We start from the raw sequence: 22,541 nt of genomic DNA on the forward strand, positions 1-22,541 counted from the left end.
AGGGTTGATGTTAATTCCTTGTAGAACTTGGTAGAATTCTCCAGTGAAGCCATTTGGTCCATGACTTTTCTTTGTTGAGAGACTCTGTATTTATTTATTTATTTAATTTTTGAGTTTTTAAAGTGATTCTCATGCATAGCTAGAGCTGAGAATCCCTGCTATGGATATAATCTGATTACTTTAGCAGTTTGAGTACTTTAGAAACAAAATCAGAAACTTCTTTGCTGGCTACCTTTCCTTTACTCAATCACTGGATTTTCTCTAGGATTCTGTCGCTTCTCATGCTATATGCTTTCCTTTGGCATATATCTTACGGTTTCAGCTCCCATTTGTAACCTTATGGTTCCATCTTAGACTTCTCTTGAACTATCTTATCTACTAGACTGAATTTCTTAAGGATAGTACCCCTGTCTTACCTATTTTAGATTACCAATGCTTACCACAATGGCTAGAGCATAGTAAGTATTCAGTATACACATATGAATGAATGAATACATCTTCATCTGTGATTTACATATCACAAGCAAATGTGGACTTTTGGGGTGGCTTATGAAGATGTACGAAACAGCTTCCTCTGTCTAAATACAATAATATTGGCCAGATAAGGAACAAATGTAAGGAGCTTTGGCTCTCAAATATAGAAAGAAGCTCTTGAGATTATGCTTTCTTCATTCTTTTCAGGGAACAAAATAAAAATTAATTTAAAAGAAAACATAGCTACTAGCATTAACCAACCTGAATTGTGTCTTATTTTAAAATCTTTACCATCCTAGAGTGAAAAGTAAAAATTCTGGCAGAATAATATGAAATATACTGAAGAATCAGCCCATGATTTCGTCTCATTTTTCTGTTAAAGAAATACTAGAACCCTTACACCTAGTTATATAAAAATATACTGATATCAGGACTTCCCTGGCAGATTCTTAAGGAATCCGCCTGCCAGTGCAGGAGACATGGGTTCGAGCCCTGGTCCGGGAAGATCCCACATGCCACAACTAGAGAAAGCCTGCGTGCAGCAACGAAGACCCAATGCAGCAAAAAATAAATAAGTTTAAGTATATATATATACTGATATCATATATTTTCAATAAATATGAATTTCTAGGGTTATCATCTAAATGTTGAATTGGATTTTATTAAATCCATTTATTTTATTTGGTATTATTTTTAATACCAGAGATAAATAAACTTTGCCTTTGTCATATGGCTGTGGCCAAATATTAAGTAAATATCTTTTTTTTTTTTTTTTAAACATCTTTATTGGGGTATAATTACTTTACAATGGTGTGTTAGTTTCTGCTTTATAACAAAGTGAATCAGCTATACATATACATATGTTCCCATATGTCTTCCCTCTTGCGTCTCCCTCCCTCCCACTCTCCCCATCCCACCCTTCCAGGCTGTCACAAAGCACCGAGCTAATATCCCTGTGCCTTGCGGCTGCTTCCCCCCAGCTATCTACCTTACTACGTTTGTTAGTGTGTATATGTCCATGACTCTCTCTCGCCCTGTCAAAACTCACCCTTCCCCCTCCCCATATCCTCAAGTCCGTTCTCCAGTAGGTCTGCGTCTTTATTCCTATCTTACCCCTAGGTTCTTCATGACATTTTTTTCCCTTAAATTCCATATATATGTGTTAGCATACGGTATTTGTCTTTTTCTTTCTGACTTACTTCACTCTGTATGACAGACTCTAGGTCTATCCATCTCATTACAAATAGCTCAATTTCATTTCTTTTTAAGGCTGAGTAATATTCCATTGTGTATATGTGCCACATCTTCTTTATCCATTCATCCGATGATGGGCGCTTAGGTTGTTTCCATGTCCTGGCTATTGTAAATAGAGCTGCAATGAACATTTTGGTACATGACTCTTTTTGAATTTTGGTTTTCTCAGGGTATATGCCCAGTAGTGGGATTGCTGGGTCATATGGTAATTCTATTTGTAGTTTTTTAAGGAACCTCCATACTGTTCTCCACAGTGGCTGAACCAATTCACATTCCCACCAGCAGTGCAAGAGTGTCCCCTTTTCTCCACACCCTCTCCAGCATTTATTGTTTCTAGATTTTTTGATGATGGCCATTCTGACTGGTGTGAGATGATATCTCATTGTAGTTTTGATTTGCATTTCTCTAATGATTAATGATGTTGAGCATTCTTTCATGTGTTTGTTGGCATTCTGTATATCTTCTTTGGAGAAATGTCTATTTAGGTCTTCTGCCCATTTTTGGATGGGGTTGTTTGTTGTAAATATCTTAATAAGTAAACGTTGATGGTAGTATTTCTGAAGATAAGGTATGGGATTTGTTTCTTCTCGTGAACATGAATTCTCTCCTGGTTCAAATGAGAAGGTTGTACAAGATGGCCTTTAGTTCTGTTTCAGTTCTAAAGTTCTGTGGTCCTAGAAAAGCTTTTTAAAACTAATTGGAAAAATAGTAGGTGAAATGTGACCATTTAATCAGTATCCAGAAATATTTCACAAATTTATAGCTTCAAACATCAGGTTTCACAAATTTTTATCATACTAGACCAGATTTATTGAAGAACAAGTATTTCTCTACTCTTCCTGCATTTTTATTTTCTTGTACCTCTTATTAAGCACCCACTCTCTTGTTTTTGATAAATAGGCTGCCTCTAAGAATCAGACTTCACTCTTGGGAGAACCACCGAAAGAAATTCGGCTCAGTAAAAATCCATACTTGAACTTAGCAAGTGTGTTGCCCAGTGTGTGCTTATCATGTAAGTAAGAGCTCAGTATTAGTATTTTGGAGTTTTTAAAATTATTATTATTGTTTTTTAATTAATTTATTTTATTTATTTTTGGCTGCATCGGGTCTTCCGTTGCTGCGCGGGGGGCTTTCTCTAGGTGCGGCAAGCGGGGGCTACTCTTCGCTGTGGTGCGCGGGCTTCTCATTGCGGTGGCTTCTCTTGTTGCGGAGCACGGGCTCCAGGCGCGTGGGCTTCCATAGTTGTAGGTAGCTCGCTAGCTCAATAGCTGTGGCTTGTGTGCTCTAGAGTCAGTAGTTGTGGCGCATGGGCTTAGTTGCTCTGCAGCATGTGGGATCTTTCCGGACCAGGGCTTGAACCTGTGTCCCCTGCATTGGCAGGCGGATTCTTAACCACTGCGCCACCAGGGAAGCCCAGTATTTTGGAGTTTTATTGAATACTTTTCATAATGAGTTTTACTTTAATTTTTAACTTAATGGAAGCAAATAATGCGTATTAACCAGTTAAACCCCGTGTTATGACCCTAGTCCATAGATTGAAAGAATAACTAAATTAAAGCTTTTAAAATGCATTCTATTTTATTTAAGGAAAACATCTTTTATAATATGTTATTAAGCATATAATCAATTTATTGAATTTTATGGAATCATGATTGAAAATAATTGGATTAAGGAATTATTTGACAATACTATAATTCTTTACAATATATATAGAATCATATTTCTAAAATATGAAGTTTAAACCTCTATGGAATCTAATATAGCCGGAGTATTTGCCAAATCCCCCCCCAATATGTTAGTTACTAATAATTGGCAGAAGTGGAATTCTCATTTACTCTTTTAGAGGCCCTCCTCAAGCCTTCAATTAGTAAATTAAAACTATTAATTCAAATATAGTTTTAAGAGAAAATCACAAATGTGGTGTTCTCTAGGCACTAAGATATTCACTAAAACATTGGTTTTCAATAGTGAAACATTGGAAAGTGCCTTAATGGTCATCAATAGGGGAATGGTTAAATAGTTTGTCATAAAATGGAATATATAATTGAGGGGAGTGCTATGGGTACTAATATGAAATGATCTCTAAAGCAAATGGTTAAGTGGAAGAAGCAAATGTGTGCATAGAATGATTCCATTTATGTTTATTTAAAGCTATGTATTCTTATATGCGTGTATTTGAATGTGTAAATGCATAAAGTAAATCTGAGAAAATTAATTCTAAACTGTTACGTCTGGGAAAAAGAATAGAACTGAATGAAAAGAGGTAAAAGATAAATTTTGTTTTTAGTATACATCCTTTGTATTTTATGAAGTATCCTCTTGAACCAAAACATTAATTTGTAATTAATTTGTAATTAAACATTAAAAACATTTTTAAAGCCAGAAAAAAGTTTAATGTGCTTCTGGTATGCCTACTGTATTTTTATCTGATCTAAAAACTGATGGTTACAACTATTGCATAAATAAGAACGGTTAATTTACCTTTCGTATGCCTTATTTCAGAGATTAGACATATACTTTTTAAATGTTTCCATCAAGATCATTTACCCATAGGGCAGGCTTCCATTTTCATTGTTTTAAACAAGTGAGACAATATCACATACTATATATTTTTCCCTCAGGAATAATAAATGTAGGTATTTACTGGCAAACTAAAATTTGTGTTCTCTTTGAGAATATGCTGAATTAACGGGTTTTGTACTCTGTAATTTATAATAAAACCAGCCAACTGAAATATATGTATTGATTTTGCCTTAAGCCCCTGCAAGTAAAATCACTCTACAGAAGACTGGAATTGCAAGCAACATTCTGGATGCAATCTCTCAGGGAAATGAGTCGCAACACACGTTGGAGAAGTGCATTGCTTACTCTCAACCTTTTGGTGATTATGCACAGGTACATGAATCTCAGGTTTGGATGATATATAGAAAAATTGCTTCAACTATACACTGAGTTCACTGGATATGAAAATGTGATTCTTGTAATATCATAAGGAATTAAAATTGCACTGATCTATACAATATTTCTTGCTTGCCATTTGGAATTTTAGGACATGTTCAGAAGATTGCTAAGTATGATTTTGCCTAGATGTTTACATTGCATTGTTTACACCAGTGGTGAGCAAATGACAGAGCAAATCCAGCCCACAACCTGTTTTGTAAATAAAGTTTTACTGGGATACAGCCACATCCATTTATTTGCATGTTGTCTATGGTGCGTTGTGCTACAACGGCAGAGTTGAGTAGTTACAACAGGTACTGTGTGGCCCACAGGATCAGATATTTACTCTCTGGCTCTTTACAGAAAAATTCTGCTGACATCTGGTTTACACCAGTGTAGACTTGACTAAGAAGCCCAAGGAAATGCCTCTGTTCTTCCCCACCGCTTGTGTATGTAGAGACATGATCATAACTAGCACTATTATGCTAACTCTTAAAACAATCAGTCAATCAATAACATTAAAAGTATTACATTCAGGGCTTCCCTGGTGGTGCAGTGGTTGAGAGTCCGCCTGGCGATGCAGGGGACACGGGTTCGTGCCCCGGTCCGGGAGGATCCCACATGCCGCGGAGCGGCTGGGCCCGTGAGCCATGGCCGCTGAGCCTGCGCGTCCAGAGCCTGTGCTCCGCAACAGGAGAGGCCACAACAGTGAGAGGCCCGCGTACCGCAAAAAAAAAAAAAAAAAAAAAAAAAAAAAAAAAAAAAAAGTATTACATTCAAAAGACACACTTTGTCATTACTTAAATAGGTCCATTTCACTTTGGCCTTTTCTCCTTCAGCTTATTCTTAGTGGCTTAAGCTAAGAGTGTATATCATGTTAGTAGTATATGATTATGTAATCATGAGAGTCTTATAATTAACAATTCTGATTCTTTGTTATTTCTCAGAGCAGTCACCTTCTCAGCTCTTTCCTGTCTGGGGGAGCAATACCTCCACTTTGCTCTTCTTAGAGCAGCTGTGTTGGCTTCACCTGTCTCTAATAAACTTAGAAAAGAAAACCTATGCAAATTCACTTAGAACAATTGATGCCTGATTATGCTTTTATGATGGGATACTAGAAACCCAGGTCAAATGGATTCTGTAGAAATGGTAAAGCTGGATATAATGAAGTCTCTTACATACCTGTGGAAAAGATGGAGAAATATGAATTGGGAGATGATGCAATTAGATAGCAACATACCTATATTTAAGGAACAGTAATCATGAATTGATGCAATTTGGAAGGCATTCTCTTCTGTGTTTCATAAAACTCCATCATTGTTCCCTTATTTGTTAACATTTTAAGTAATGACTTAGATGAGAACATTAATTATATGCTGATTATATTTACAGGTGACAAAAGGCAAAGAAGTTATCAGAGATGTGTAAAATCATTTATGAATAATTTATAGTTGTGAAAATTAGAAACAACCTAAATTTCCAACAATCTATAAGACTGAATAAACAAATTATGTCATATTTTTATCAGGAAATATAATGCAGATATTAAAAATCATGTCAAACAATGTGTAAACACATAGTAAATTTTCATAATCTATTTTTAATCTCAAAAATTTATAAAATATAGTCATGTGCAATTCTAATTTTTGGGTTTTTTTTTTACAAGGAACAAAATTTACTTTCATAAACAAGAGGAAGCACAATAAATTTAAAAAAATACTTAAATGTGTGATTTAAGCTTTAAAAGTTATTTTTATACTTTTTCATTTTTGAAATTTGTGTTGCTTTTCTCACTAGCCGTTTTGCTTGTTAGATTACTGTGTTTTATTATATACTTATATCCATAGAAAGACCTTTCCTATTTACTCATGGAGAAATTCTGTGATAAAGATGCCTTTGCATTGCCAGCCTTCCTCCTGCCTCTTCACTTGCTTAACCAGAGAAATTGTGCAGGTGTGCATCCTCCCTTGATTCAGTGTCTCCTTGGACATTCCCTGCTGTTTCCTCATGCTTGTTCATGTTGTTTTCTCTCCTTATGTTCTTTCATCCTTATAACCTAAACTTAATTAAATGTTACCAATTGAATAACTAGTAAAAGTTGGTCGTACTTTAGGAATTCCTTCTGTTTGCACTGTTAGGGTGCAGGAAAAGGTCCAAGGAAAAGAAACCAAGGTTTGTTTTCAACATGTACTATATGCTTTATAATATAAACATTTGATCTTTTTAGCAATCTTGTGATATCTAAATGACCACTTCCATAAGACAAGTGGAAAAGCATAAGGGGTAAATAAACTTTCAATTTTATGCAGTTAGTAAAGGATTTCTCTGATTCCAAAATCCACATTCTTTTCATTATACCATGGAGAAATTTCTTCAGGCATGAAAGTAGTGTCTTATAGAAACTGTTTGGTTGTTTGCTTTGTACTAGCAACTGTGCATGAGGATTAGGAGAGATGGCTATGTCAAAATATAGATGATATAATACTCTTTATTTCTAATAAAACTATCACATTTAAAAATCCTAATTGGCGGGATTCCCTGGTGGCGCAGTGGTTGAGAGTCCACCTGCCGATGCAGGCGACACGGGTTCGTGCCCCGGTCTGAGGGGATCCCACATGCCGCGGAGCGGCTGGGTCCACGAGCCATGGCCGCTGAGCTCGTGCGTCTGGAGCCTGTGCTCCGCAACGGGAGAGGCCACAGCAGTGAGAGGCCCGCGTAGGGCAAAAAAAAAAATCCTAATTGGCATTCTAGTATTGGTGAAGCTACTTGTATCAGATTATCCCTCCTGCAGATAACGGTTATGAAAATTGTATCAAATATGAAACAAAAACATTTGAAGACCCTGAAGAATGACCAAAAGCAGGCAGAAACTGAAGGGGAGCCAGTCCTTAAAAGAGGGAAACTGCATTGGATGAGATTTATGTTTCTGTGGCTTTTTGCCTAACACAATCCCACCCCACTGCCAGCCTATGCAGAAAGATGCAGTCTTACCAGCTGTTGGAGTCAGAGGACAGAGTTCAGGACTGTTAGCAAGGCTGGAAAATAAGGGGGAAATCTCAGAAAAATCTCTGTGTCAACTCAGCCCAAATACACTTGACTGACTTTTGAACTTTGTGTGAGGGGACTCCAGGGGACCTGGTGGCAAACAACAGATGGAAGGCTAAAGAACCATGAAGAGATTCAGTTCCTTTCCAGCACAGAGGAGGTAGTTTGGAGTTTGAGTTCGTAAAAGTTGACTCCTTCTCAGCAAAGATCAACAACCTTCAGAGGAAGGTTATACAATCCGTAGCATCTATGAATATATCATCCACAATGTTCAGTAAACAAAAATAATTAGAAAGTTGAAAAAACAAGAAAATGTGACCCACAATTAAGGGGATAAGCAATTAATAGAAACTGACCCCGAGATGAACCCGATGTTGGTATTAGCAGACAAAGACTTAAAACAACTATTATAAACAGGACTTAGAGGAAATAAAGTAAAAATGAACAGATGGGAAATTTCAGGAAGAAATACAAACTTAAAAAAAAAGCTCTAGAACTGAAAAGTACAGTATCCACCAAACAAAATACACTGGATGGGCTTAGTAGAAGTTTGGAGAAAGCAGGAAAAAAGGTTCAATTAATGTAAAGACAAGTCAAAAGAAATAATTCAGTCTGAAGAACAGAGAGAAAGAGGTTGAAAACCAATAAACAGATCCTCAGGGACCTACGGGACAATATAAAGCAGTCTAAAATAAGTGTAATTGAGTCCCAGAAAGAGAGGAGAAAGATAATTGGGCATAAAATATTTGAAAAAATAATGATAAAGCATTGCCCATGTTTGCTTTAAAAACCTTACAGATTTAACAGAGTCAGAGAACTCCCCTGCAAAGCAGGATAAGTAAAAAACAAAATATGTTGGCACACCAGTTAATATGCTGAAAACCAAAGTTATAGAGAAATTATCTTGAAAGCCATCAGATAAAAATAATGCCTCTTATCTCAAGCCAGTTTCTCAACTTTGGCACTGTTGACATTCTGGGCTGGATAATTCCTGGTTTCAGTGGGGCTGTACTCTACCTTGTAGGATGTTTAGCAGCATCCTTGTCCTCCACCCACTAGGTTGCCCCTCACTGAGTATAATTGTGATTAAACAACTGGTAACTATGTGGGTAAATTAAAAAGACTATATATTTTCTCTCTTCTTAATTGATTTATTAAAGTTAATTAAAAACAAAATTGTAACATTGCATGGTGCGGCTTGTAATGTGTGTAGATATAACACATTTGACAACAATAGTACAAAGGACAGTATGAGGTGAATGAAATTGTTTGTGGGGTAATTACATTTTACCTGAAGTAGAAAAATATTAACTCTTGAGTAGACTGTGATAAGTTATGGAATGTATATTGTAATCCATAGAGCAACCATTAAAGAATTCAGAAATTATAGCTAAAATGTCAACAGTTTAATTACAATGGAATTCTAAGAACATTTGATTAAACCAAAAAAAAAAATGTCAGGAAAGGAAAAACACTAATTAGGATGAATAGAAAGCAAATAGATAAGTAGTAAACCTTGATTGAATGATAATGATAGTTAAGTGAAAATTGACTACATCCTCCAATTAAAACAAAGAGATTGTCAGAACAGGCAAGAATGTACACTTCTACCACTTCTATTCAACAACATATACTTGGAGGTTTTAGTCAATGAAACAAGGTTTAAAAAAAGGTATGAAATAGGAAAGTAAAAGTAAAAGTGTCTCTCTTTGCATATGACATGCCTGTTTACATGAAAAATCCTTAAGAATCTAAAAAGCAACCACTAAATAAGTAAACTTTGCAAGGTCACAAGATAGAAGGGCAATATACAAAAATGAATTGTATTTCTACGTACTAGCAGCAACAGTTGGAAAATAAAGTTGAAAAATAATTTCCATTTATAGTAGCACCAAACGTGAAATACATAGTAATAAATTAAGAGAAGATGTGTAAAAACTCTACAATGATAACTATAAAACAATGCTGAGAGAAATTAAAGAAGATGCCTATGAATGGAGTGCTATACCATGCTCATGAATTGGAAGACTTAGTATTGGTATGATGTCAGCTCTTCTCCTCAAATTGATCTATAGATTCAGTGCAATCTCAACCAATTTCTCAGCAGCCTTTTTCTAAAATAGAGATTGAAAAGCTGATTTTTAAAATTTATATTGAAATGCAGCGGAATTGCTCTACCCAAAACAATCTTTACACAGAAGAACAAAACTGAAGGACTTCTGCATGACTTCAAGATTTATTATAAAGTCATAGTAATCAAGACAGTGTGGTGTTGGCATAATGATAGATAAATGGATCAGTAGAATAAAATAGACCCATACTTAAATGGTAAATTGATTTTGGACACAAATTTTAAAACAGTCCAATAGGTAAAAAATACAGACATTGTTGGAACAACTGATTATCCGTATTGGAAAACATAAACCCTGACTCTTGCCTCACACTCTAAATTTAATTTGCAATGTATCAGAGGCCTGCATGGAAAATCCAAGCCATAGATAACATCAACCAAAATGGCATAATAAGAACCTTCAAACAGTGTCTCCTCCATAAAGGCATCAATAATGCAGGCAGGAATGATCAGAATAAACTTTTACGGAACTCTGGATATTAGCTAAAGGCATGAAGCAACCAGGGGAGTATTTAGTCAAGAAAAATGTCTGAATATTGGTAAACACAGCTAGCTTTATGGTCTTTTAGCCAATCCAATTCCTGTTTTCCTGTCTCTTTCCAACAGCCCATAATCATAGTAAAAAACCAGGAAGCTGGTATCCACCAGAGTGGGCAAGAAAGGGTTGGAGCTCCACAAAGCCTCTTTCCCAGAGAACTATTATTTGACCGCTCTGCTGGTTCCCAGGAAGGACCCCACTTGCAAGGCTATTTTCATTTGACCTGACTCAGAGCTTGCCCTCAGGGGAGTTTGTTGAAAACATTTAGAGGAAATTTTTTAACTTTATGGCTGCCTGAGGTGCTAGATGATATTTGGGGCAAAAAAAAAATAGGCTAACCCAAAAGCGTTAAAGGAAACGTTGGGGTATTAGATATCCCCAGGGCCTTTGAAAATCTCTGACATGTCCTGGGAATCTTACCAGGCCATGCACACATGTATGACTGTGCACGTGCTTGGGAAGAACCCAAAAAGGCCCGAAGCTGTCACTTGCAGAAGTGAAGGCTAAGGCAGTGTTGTCAGCTGCTTGGCTGAGTGGTGTTGAAGGCTTGGCCCAACACACACATGGCAAAGTCTCGGAGACTTATTGGTTCCAGGTGTTAAGTGAATCATTAGGTGACCACTGAGCTAATGGAGTAGTCTTCAGTTACCACTCACAACAAAGGATACACCCTTTACATAATTACTTCAGAAAAGTCACTAAACAACCAGCAATAACAAATTTTGAAGGGGGAGTACAAACGGATTTCCAGAGTTGCCACATTATATCATTTTTCAACAAAAAATCATGAGACATGCAAAGAAATAAAGTATGGCTCATAAACAGTGGGAAAAACAACCAGTAGAAACTGTTTCTAAGGAAGCCCAAACATTGGACTTATTAGACAAAGGTTTAAATCACCTATTGTAAATATGTTCAAAGAATGGAAGAAAACCACATCTAAAGAACTAAAAGAAAGTGTGAGAACAGTGTCTCACCAAATAGAAAATATCAATATGGCAACAGGACTTATAAAAAAGGACCAAATAGAAATTCTGGATTTGAAAAGTGTAATAATTGAAATGAAAAATTCACTAGGGCAGAGTAGCAGATTTGAATAGGCAGAAGAAATAACCAACAGATTTGGAAGATAGGTCAATCGAGATTATCCAGTCTGAAGAATAGAAAGAATGAAGAAAAGTGAACCATAACATAACAAGTGTTGAGGAGGATGGAGAGAAATTAGTACCCTCCTACACTGCTAGGGGTGAGGGGAGTGTGAAATGGTGCAGCTGCTTTGGAAAACACTTTGGCAGTTCCTCAAAATGTTAAGCACAGAGTTACCATATGACCTAGGGCATGAACCTTAGAGAACGGACACATATGTCTACATATAAACCAGTACTGTACATGAATCTTCATAACAGCGTATTTATAACAGCCAAAAAGAGAAACAACCCAAATGTCCGTCAGTTGGTGAATGAATAAACAAAGTGTGGTAAGTCCGTACAATGGAGTATTACTCATCCATAAAGGGATGGAGTACTTATCTTTGTCACAACATGGATGAGCCTTGAAAGCATTACGCTGCATGAAATGAGCCAGATACAGAAGGCCACATATGATGCCATTTCTATGAAATCTCCAGAATAGGCAAATCCTTAGAGAAAGTAAACAGATGCTGGTTACCGTGGGGGCCAGGAGAGGTGGGAGTTGGGGGGTGTCTTCTGGAGTGATAAAAAATACTCTGGAATTAGATCGTGGTGATGGTTGCACAACCCTGTGAACATCAACAAATATTGAACTCTAATTTTACAACATAAGCCTTAACTGTACTAAATAGAGGATAGCATTTCCAGTCGTCGTTTTAGAGATCTTAAAATTATCTAATGATATACAAGCGAGTTAAATCAATGATTCCAGATCTAGTTCTTTAAAAAAAATTTTTTTTTTATTAGCTGCACTGCACAGCTGTGGGATCTTAGTGTCCTGACCAGGGATGGAACTCATGCCCCCTGCAGTGGAAACACAGAGCCCTAACCACTGAACTGCCAGGGAAGTTCCCAGATCTGGTTCTAGTTAGGAGCCAGTTTCAAATGGGCTACTCCTCCCGTTTCCCTGGTTGATTATAATAATTAGTGAGAATTGCCATTGAGCTGCAGTTATTTATTTTCTCAACAACTGCGTCTCTCAAATGTTTGAACTGTTGTTGAGAAAAGTTAAATCAGAAATAGATGCAGCTGTTTAAAATTTTGCTGTGCACAGTCTTCACAGTGATAACAGCATATATAATCCTGTTAGTTTGAAAGTACAAGTGGAGTTTGAAAAGTCAGGTTCTGAGGTGGAGATAAATAGGTACATCTAAATAGGCCATACGGTTGGAAGAAGCCCACCTTAAGGGAGAAGCCTTTGAGCCAATTAAATATTTTTTAAACACCTAAATCTAACATCTAACTATAATCTACGAAAAACAAGACATTCCTCCCTATTAATAATGTAGGTAAAATAGATAAAATTTCTCTTAAGTAACTTCTGTTTGACAGAGACATTAGTTCTAATAACATAAAGAATAATGTGAGAACTATTTTAGCTATTTCATATCTTTTTAAGTCGTGGTTTTGGGTTTTCATTTGACACTTGCCGTTAATGGGTAGCTGGCATGCCCTGCATTAGGGATGGCACTGTCTACTTGCGTGTTGTACTCTTCTGTTGCCCTTGGTTACAGGGATCTTTCCTGCCGGGAAGCTGACTACCTGTTCCAGGGAATCAACCACAAAATGTATGATGAGATGGTATGATGAGGGAAGAGGAAACAAAAAAATGAACAGAAAGGCCCGGCAATGCTTTGTGCTTTCATACAGCGCCTGATGCTGCCACCTAGTGGGCAAATAATGCAGAGAGACTTGCCAGAAAGAGTTTTGTGTGGTCTGTGATAGATCAGAATCTTGTGACAAGCACTAGCTATATGAAATATTTTTTAAAACCCAAACTACTTTAACCAGTAACTATGGAACCACAGATTATATTAGCTCTAGATAGTAACTTGGGAAGTACATTAAAAAATGATTTTTGCTAAAAACTAGAATTAAGGAAAGCAAATTGTGGAAATGTATTTAAAGTTACCATCATTACTTTAAAATCTTTGTTTAGAAACCAAATCAGTCTTTTCAAATTAGTCTTTTAAGTGTTTGAAAAAATCTACAAAAGAATAGTGTACAGTATGAAAAAATCTGAAGAGAGTTTTGAATTGCTATTCTGACATGTTTAATGTTTCAAGGGATTTTAATGTGTGTTGATTTTTTAAAAATGATTATTAAACATACTTAAATCTAAGATATATAATTTGTACAACTTGATATACTCAAACTGGGTAGGTGATGATCAAATTTTACTTTTTTAAAATGTAGTACAATACCTTTTGGAGGATCAGTCTTTAAATTGAAAGTTAAGACTTAAAATTATTCATATGAAGAAAGGCAAGTAGCTGAGAGGCAAAAATTAACATGAAAATTGAAAACATCTATGCATATATATAAAAGAAAGACATTTTATTGTTAGTTTTATTTTTAATGTCACAAAATGAAGCATGTTGGTTTTAAAACATTTTTTTAACAACTGGGGAATAAAAGAAAAATTGTATTCTTTAAATAAAATTTTAGAAATGAACTATGTTTAATGCAGAAGAGATAGTCAAATTAATTCTTATTTCTTTAGGTATGAAGTCTAAAAGCTAGATTTGAAACTATAAGAAGGGATATTAGGGGTTTGATTCAGATTTTAGATGAACTAGTACAGTTGGTCATTTCAGGTTTTCCATCCTATCTAACTCCACTCGAGACAAGACTTAGGAAGGATAAAGTGGGGCTAAAGGTGAAGGTGACACTGAGGAGTCCTATATAGAGGCAGAATTTTCTGAAAACCAATTTGATTTTGTATTTAGGAAGTTACATGCCAAGTGGTGACATTTCTTTTAGAAGAGCATTAATGGTGAAGGAATATCTTTAATTAGCACTGGTAGTAGATGAGCCTAATCAAATTCACAATCAACATTAACATATCCCAAAGGAATCTCCCTGAGGAATATTCAAGATTCCATTTTCTCAAATTCTTATGAGCACTTTTAAAATAAGCCTTCAATTCAGTTATTGAAGTGAGCTTAAAAAAATTTTTTTTTGGCTTTCATAGCAGAATTTATATGCATTTTATTTATTTATTTATTTATAACATCTTTATTGGGGTATAATTGCTTTACAATGGTGTGTTAGTTTCTGCTTTATAACAAAGTGACTCAGTTATACATATACATATGTTCCCATATCTCTTCCCTCTTGCGTCTCCCTCCCTCCCACCCTCCCTATCCCACCCCTCCATGCGGTCACAAAGCACCGAGCCGATATCCCTGTGCCATGCGGCTGCTTCCCACTAGCTATCTACCTTACGTTTCTTAGTGTATATATGTCCATGCCTCTCTCTCGCCCTGTCACAGCTCACCCTTCCTGAGCTTAAAAATTGAGCTTAAGATACATTGTAAATTTTAAACTTTGGCCATCACATGGAAATAAAAGTTAGTCTACATTTGCATGAAGATAAAAAGATGTGCTTTAGTAAAAGGAAGAAAATGGGATTTCTTTTTTAATCCAAAAATAAAATAGCAGGTGCATAGTTACAGAATGGGTTTCATAGTCAATATGTGCAAATTTTGGATTTTGAAAAATAAGGCAGGGCTTCCCTGGTGGTGCAGTGGTTAAGAATCTGCCTACCAATGCAGGGGACACACGTTCAAGCCCTGGTTCGGGAAGATCCCACATGCTGCGGAGCAGCTAAGCCCGTGCGCCATAACTACTAAGCCTGCGCTCTAGAGCCCGCGAGCCACAACTACTGAGCCTGCGAGCCACAACTACTGAAGCCCGTGCACCTAGAGCCCATGCTCTGCAACAAGAGGAGCCACCTCAATGAGAAGCCTGTGCACAACGAAGAGTAGCCCCTGCTCACCGCAACTAGAGAAAGTCCGTGTGTAGCACAGAAGACTCAATGCAGCCAAAAATAAAATAAATAAATTTATTTTAAAAAATTAAAAAGAAAAGGCAAATTAGAATAATGACAAGAATACTAAAGTGAGAAAAATTGGGTTGGATTCATAGCCCTACTATTACATAGCCTGTGATTTTAGCCAAGTCACATAAGTTTTCTGAGCTTTTGTTTTCTCATCTCTTCAGTGGAGGTAATAATTCCTTCCCTGCCTACGGCACAGGTCAATGATTCAGTGTAGGACATCATCAAATTACATGTTATCAATTCTTACCTCTCCAAACGTACTATGGTTTGGCTATTTCGTTGATCTGATTTCTACCTGAATACTAGACATGCAAAACTAGGGTATTATAACTTCTCTCAGTGTCTTTCCTTTCTTTATTCTCTTCAAAGCATAAGTGCCTGTTGAAATTGTTCTTTTCAGATTTTCAAAGTATACCACTCTGTTCTTTCTCATCTGTAAATTCCCCGTAAATTTTAACCAAAATTTTGAATCACGTAATCTGTGTGTTTGCCCACATGCGTATATCTAACAGCATGGACAAGTTCGGTGGCCTCCTGGAGAGACCTTCCAATGCCTGTCTCCTTTGTTGCCACATTTTTTTATGAAGCTGCTTACTAATCTACAAATTCCAAGATCAAACACATCATTCCCTGTTTATAATTAATCAGGCATTAGCCTGGCATTCCAGCCCCTCCACGATTGAGGCCAGCTTGCCTTTCCAACCCCATTTGCCACTATTCTCTTCCATGGACCAGCCACGGTGTCCTATCACAGGCCCATGATTTCCTGCCATCTGCCTTTGTCAGGCATTTTCTTTCTCCTAAAAGGGTCATTCCATGTCTCCTCCTGTCCATATCTGGCCTCACCTCCAAATCTTAACTCAGGTGCCATGTCATCCATGAAACCTTTTCCTATATCTCTCAAACCCTCCACTCCCATTTTCCCTTCTCTGAAAAAGCTTTAGCACTTCACCTCTATTTCTCTTTTATATGGTGGCATTCTCCTTTAGAATGCTATTTTGTGCTTTTCTTACTTCCCCTCCTAGGATGTGAGAACTTGGAGGGCACAGTCCAAGTTTCATTCATCTAGGTAACCCCATAGCAGAGCCCAGTGCCCTCAATAGTTAGTCTATGAAAGAATAGATATTTATATCCTGCAAATATTAAATAGAAGGAAAAGTACTTGCTTGCTTTATACCTTTCCCACTTATGTGGTTTTTGATGTTTCTTTGATACCAATTTATTTCTCCCAGAACACTGAACTTTGTTTCAAAAATCTTAACAACAACAAAAATCTTAATCAACTATCATCACTTCCCATTTAATCCAACAGTCCTTGCACTAAAAGATATCTTTGATAGAATGTATTAGAAGAATTATCTTTCTCCTAGTATCATGTGGGCAACAATGATTTTCATTTCCTTTTCTTTTTAATTAATTAATTTTATTTATTTTTGTTTGCGTTGGGTCTTCATTGCTGCTCCCGGGCTGTGGCGAGCGAGGGCTACTCTTCACTGCAGTGCGCGGGCTTCTCATTGCGGTGGCTTCTCTTTGTTGCGGAGCACGGGCTCCAAGTGCGCAGGCTTCAGTAGTTGTGGCATGCGGGCTCAGTAGCTGTGGCTCGTGGGCTCTAGAGTGCAGGCTCAGTAGTTGTGGTGATTGGGCTTAGTTACTCCGCGGCATGTGGGATCTTCCCGGACCAGGGCTCGAACCCGTGTCCCCGGCATTGGCAGATGGATTCTTAACCACTGTGCCACCAGGGAAGTCCCTCCTTTTCTTACTTACAGTTTCCCATGCTTCTTGGTGATGTTTTTTGCCGATCTCATGCATCCCAGTTGGTTCTTTCTGTGAATAGTATAGCACAACTAGGAAATCCTTTGAATGAAAGTATCTAATAAATTTCCTAACTGGCTTCTGAGAATAAGTATGGTATAGAAAGAGAGGAAAACTCAGGTCGTTGTTTTGCTTTATACTAAGACATGAAACATGGATTACTACATAGCAGGAAGAATCAGGGAAGAGCGTTGAGAGTGTGAGATTTCCAGATCTCAGAATGAGGTCGTTTCTCTCCCTCTTATATTTGAAAAATGAATTGGGTTATATAAAACAGGTAGTTTTTCAAAATTAAACTAACTTAATGGACTGATCATTTATTAGAGAAAGAAAGCTAATGAGAAAAAAAAAGTTCATTATACCTGAAGCGAAGGGGCTGTGGTCCAAAACACAGTAAGATCACCAGACCAACAAAGGGACTATAATGAAGTGGCATGATGATGGGGAGAGAGGACTCAGAGGGGAGAGGCTCCAGCTAAGTAGGTAAGCATGCAATTTTGTTGCAGGCAGCCCTTATCTAGGGTGGAATTTCTTTTTCTTGTTGAGCTCTATTGACATATAATGTATTAGTTTCACGTGACAACATGATGATTTGACATTTGTGTATTGTGTGAAATAATCACCACAGTAAGTCTAGTTAACATCCATCACTGCAGTTACAATTTTTTTCTCATGATGAGAATTTTTAAGGTTTCATCTCTTAGCAACTTTCAAATATGCAATAGAGTATTAATTATAGTCGCTGTGCTATACATTACATTCCCAGGTCTTACTTATTTTGTAACTGGAAGCTTGACCACTATCACTCATCTTGCCAATCCCCCACCCCTGCACCTCTGGCAACCACCAATCTATCCCCTGTATCCATGAGTTAGGTTTGCTCTGTTTTGTTTTTTTGTGTGTTTGGCTTTTAGATTTCGTAGGTAAGTGAGGGCCTACAGTATTTGTCTTTCTCTGACTTACTTCACTTAACAAAATGCCCTCAAGGTCCATGCACTGTCACGAATGGCAAGATTTCCTTTTCTGTGGCTGAATAACATTCCTGTGGGGTGTGGGTGTGTGTGCGTGTGTGTGTGTGTGTGTTCGTTCCACGTTATCTTTATCCATTCATCCATCGATGAACATTTAGGTTACTTCCATGTATTGGTTCACAGACAGATATCTTTTCAAGTCAGTTTTTTTGTTTCCTTTGGATAAATACCCAGAAGTGGCATCGCTGGATCAAAAGGTAGTTCTACTTTTAATTTTTTGAGGACTCTCCATAGTGTTAGTCATAGTGGCTACACCAATTTATATTCCCACCAACTGTGTGTGAGGGTTCCCTGTTATCCATATCCTTGCCAACACTTGTTATTTCTTGCCTTTTTGATAATAGCCATTCTAACAGGAGTGAGGTGATATCTCATTGTGGTTTTGATTTGCATTTCCCTAGTAATTAGTGATGTTGAACATCTTTTCATGCACCTGATGACCATCTGTATGTCTTTGGAGAAGTGTCTGTGTGTTTCTGTCTGCTCTTTTGGTTTAGTGGTTTTCTATGTTTTTCTCAGTTTCATCCTTTTTATGTTTCTTGTCTCTGCTCTAGATTTGTTTTGTGGTTACCATAAGGTTTGTATACATCGTCTCATAGGAAAAACAGTCTGATTTCATGCTGATAGCATCTTATCTTCACTTGCCCATACAGGTTTTGTCCATTTTCTCTTCCCCTTTTATGTTTTTGTTGTCTCAAATTATCCCTCTTTATGTTGTGAGTTTAACACATTGAAGTAGTTAGTTATTTTTTACTGCTTTTCCCCCCTTTAACCTTTATGCTATAATAAAGTATTTTAAAACCTATTCTGATATAGAGTTGCAATTTTCTGATTCTGTCTATCACCCTACTCAAAGTTTTGTGTACTTTTGCCTTTTTGTTTCTGGCAGAAGAGCTCCTTTCAGCATTTCTTGTAAGGCAGGTCCATTGTTGATGAACTCCCTCAGCTTTTGTTTATCTGGGAAAGCCTTTACTTCTCCATATCTGAATGATAACTTTGCTGGATAGAGTATTCTCAGCTGACAGTTTTTATCTTTTAGTATTTTGAGAATGTCCACTCTCCTCTTGGCCTGTAGAGTTTCTGCCAAGAAATTTGCTGGTATTCTAATGGGGGTTCCTTTGTGCATGACCATCGTTTTCCTTGGCTGTGTTTAAAATTACTTTTCATTGACTTTTGACAGTTTTAATATAATGTGACTTAGGGAAGGTCTTTTTTGCGTTGAGGTAATCAGGTGTTCTCTTCGCTACATGACTTGTATATCCAGTTCCTTCCCCAGGTTTGGGAAGTGCTCATCTATTATTTCTTTAAATAAACTCTCTGCAGCCTTCTCCCTCCCTTCTTCTTGGATACCCATTATCCTAAGGTGGCCCTTCCTGAAAGAGTTGGATGCTCCTCAGAGATGTCCTCATTTTTCTCTAGATCTTAATTCTCTTGTTTCTTCTACCTGTATCATTTCTAGATTTGTATCTTTAAGCTTTTGCTGATTCTCTCTTCCATAAGGTCTGCTCTATTTCCAATGCTTTCTAATGCATTTTTCATCTCGTTTATTGAGTTCTTCAGCTCCAGAATTTGTTTGGTTCTTTTTTAGGTTTTGTCTCTTTAGTAAAGTATTCCTTCTGTTCCTGAATTTGTTCTTGAGCTCATTGAAGTTTCTTGAATTTCTTCGTGAGAGCTGTTTTGAATTCTTTATCAGATCACAGTATTCCATGACTTTGCTTGGTTTATAGAGAATTGTCATTTTCTTCTTTGAATACAGTGTTACTGTGGGTTTTCACGGTGCCTGATGAGTTGTTCCTCTGCTGGAGCATTTGAAGTAATGAACACCTTTCTTCTTTCGGTAAAACTTTTTTTTTTTTTGCTTGATTTTAATGATTCAACAGTTTAGAAATTAGAGGGCTCTCCTGTGTTTTCCGGTAGGTGGCACTATAGCACAAGTTTTTCGTTTTCTTACCTGAGCTGCTTCTGGTTATATGTGAGAGTCAGCACTTTGTCTGTCAGAGGTGTCGCTCGCCCAGTGCCCTCCTTGTCACTGCTTGTGCCTCTAGGGTCTTGGTGCCTTGCTGCTGCTAATGTCACCTCCTGAGGCACTGGGATGGTGAACATTTCTGCCATGTCCCAGACCTGAGTTGGAGGCTCTGCTACTTCAAGGGAGGTGAGTGGAGAACTGGGGTCACAGGCACCTCTACCATGTCAGGGGTTATTGGGTTTCCAGGTGCCACCGCTGTGGGAAGGGGTGGGGGGCTGGCTTCTGGAGTTGTGGGTGCCTCTGTGGCTGAAGGGACAGGACACAGCCCCCCATTGCCACTGCCGCCAGGTTACCTGGGGCTGTGAACACCACTGTGACTGGGAGGCTGGAGTCTCATATGCTGCCTCCCCTGCTGCTACTGGGTTCCCTGGGCCTGCAGGCTCAGCTGCTGTGGCTGGGGGAAGGCAGGATGGCAGGTTCCCCTAGTTTCACCTCCTCTTTGTGTTCCAGTCCACCCACCGTTAGATGCATAGATGTGTGGAGGTCTCCAGCATCCTGGTGTACTGGGCAGAGGCAACGTTTTTGAGTTGTGTATGTTTTACAGGTTATAGACTGAAGGGGAGAGACAAAGGGAATGTCTCACTCCAGCACGATGCTGACATCACTCATGTTTTGTTTTTGATGTCACAGTTTACATCTCTGTCTCTTATGTGTCCATTACAAATCATTGTAGTTACTTTTACAACTTCTGTTTTTTAACCTTCACGCTAGCTTTGTAAATGACTACTTCACTGTCTTTACAACATTACTCTGAGTTTACCATATATTTACTGTTACCAATGAGATTTATACTTTCATATGTTTTCCTGTTACTAAATGGTACCATTTCATTTCAGCTTAAAGAAGTCCCTTTAACATTTTTTGTAAGGCTGGTTTCACGGTGATGAATTCCTTTAGTTTTTGCTTGTCTAGAAAACTCTGCATCACTCCTTAAATTCTGAAAGACAACTTTGCCAGATAGAGTATTCTTGGTTGGCAGGTTTTTTTTTTTTTTCTTTCAGCACTTTGAATATATCATGCCACTGTTCTGATCTGAAAAGTTTCTGCTGAAAAATCTGTTGATAGTCTTATGGGGGCTTCCTTGTATGTAACAAGATTTTTTTTTTCTTGCTGCTTTTAAGATTCTCTTCTTGTCTTTAACCTTTGACTTTTTAATTTTCATGTGTCTTGGTGTGAGTCTCTTTGGTTTTGTCTTATTTGGAACTCTCTGGGATTCCTGGATCTGGGTGTCTGTTTCCTTCCCCAGGTTAGGGAAATTTTCAACCATCATTTTTTCAAATAACTTTTCTTCTGCCTCTTTCTCTCTCTTCTCCTTTTGGGACCCTTGTTGGTGTCCTATAAGTCCCTTTAAGCTATCTTCACTTTTTAAAATATTTTTTCTTTTTGCTGCTCTGATTGGATGAGTTCCACCGCCCTGTTTGAGTTCACTGATCCTTTCCTCTGCTTCACGTAGTCAGATGTTGAGCCCCTCTATTGTATTTTTCCGTTTAATTCCTGTATTCTTCAGGTCTGTGGTTTCTGTTTGGTACTTTTTTATATGTTCTATCTCTGTTGAAATTCTCACTTGGTTCATCCATTGTTCTCCTGAGTTTAGCGAGCATCTTTACAATCGTTATTTTGAACTCTTTATACAGTAAATCACTTCCCTCAATTTCATTAAGGTCTTTTTCTGAGGTTTTATCTTGTTCTTTCATTTGGAACATATTCCTCTGTTTCTTTATTTTCCTTGATTCTCTGTGTTGGTTTCTATGCATTAGATAAAATATACACCTCTCTCAGTCTTGAAGGAGCAACCTCTTGCAGGTGATGAACTTTTTCAATCCTGCCCTAGCTCTTGGTTGTCTTTTGAACCTATGATTGTCCAAGCAGCCTACTTTATTCTTAGTGGCTCCCAGAAGTTGAGTGTGCACCAAGACCTGTCAGTGTCCCCAAGGGGGGATCTTAGTCAGCACCTAAATTCAGGCTGATTGGAAGCCAGACCTTCAGGCAGCAGTTTTTAAAATATGCAGATATGCCTGTTTCAGGGGAAGACTAGGAGATGGGCATTCATCTGCTCCCTCTGCAGTGAGCCCTGTGGTGATAGCCAGTTAAGAACTGTTTCTTTGATTGCTGCCATCCCATTGAACCTATGAACACAAGCCCTGCTGGCCACTAGAGCCAGGCAATCAAGGGGTATCCGCTGGGCAGCAGTCACAAAACCCAGGGTACCAGATATATGCCCTTTCTCAGAGACACTGGTGACCTCATGGAGGCAGA

General features: G+C 37.7%; 1 protein-coding gene across 2 annotated transcripts in view; it reads left to right on the top strand.

The window, feature by feature from the left end:
- RAVER2 (ribonucleoprotein, PTB binding 2) overlaps positions 1–22,541 on the top strand; it is a 103,014-nt gene that overhangs the window by 67,692 nt on the left and 12,781 nt on the right. For both annotated transcript variants that reach the window (XM_065893197.1, XM_065893205.1), the window contains exons 10-11: positions 2,629–2,740; positions 4,487–4,623. In XM_065893197.1, the coding sequence (XP_065749269.1) occupies positions 2,629–2,740; positions 4,487–4,623 (249 nt within the window). The remainder of the gene's footprint in view (positions 1–2,628; positions 2,741–4,486; positions 4,624–22,541) is intronic.

Source organism: Phocoena phocoena, chromosome 1 (genome assembly GCF_963924675.1).
Source record: "Phocoena phocoena chromosome 1, mPhoPho1.1, whole genome shotgun sequence".
Classification (NCBI taxonomy): Eukaryota; Metazoa; Chordata; class Mammalia; order Artiodactyla; family Phocoenidae; genus Phocoena; species Phocoena phocoena.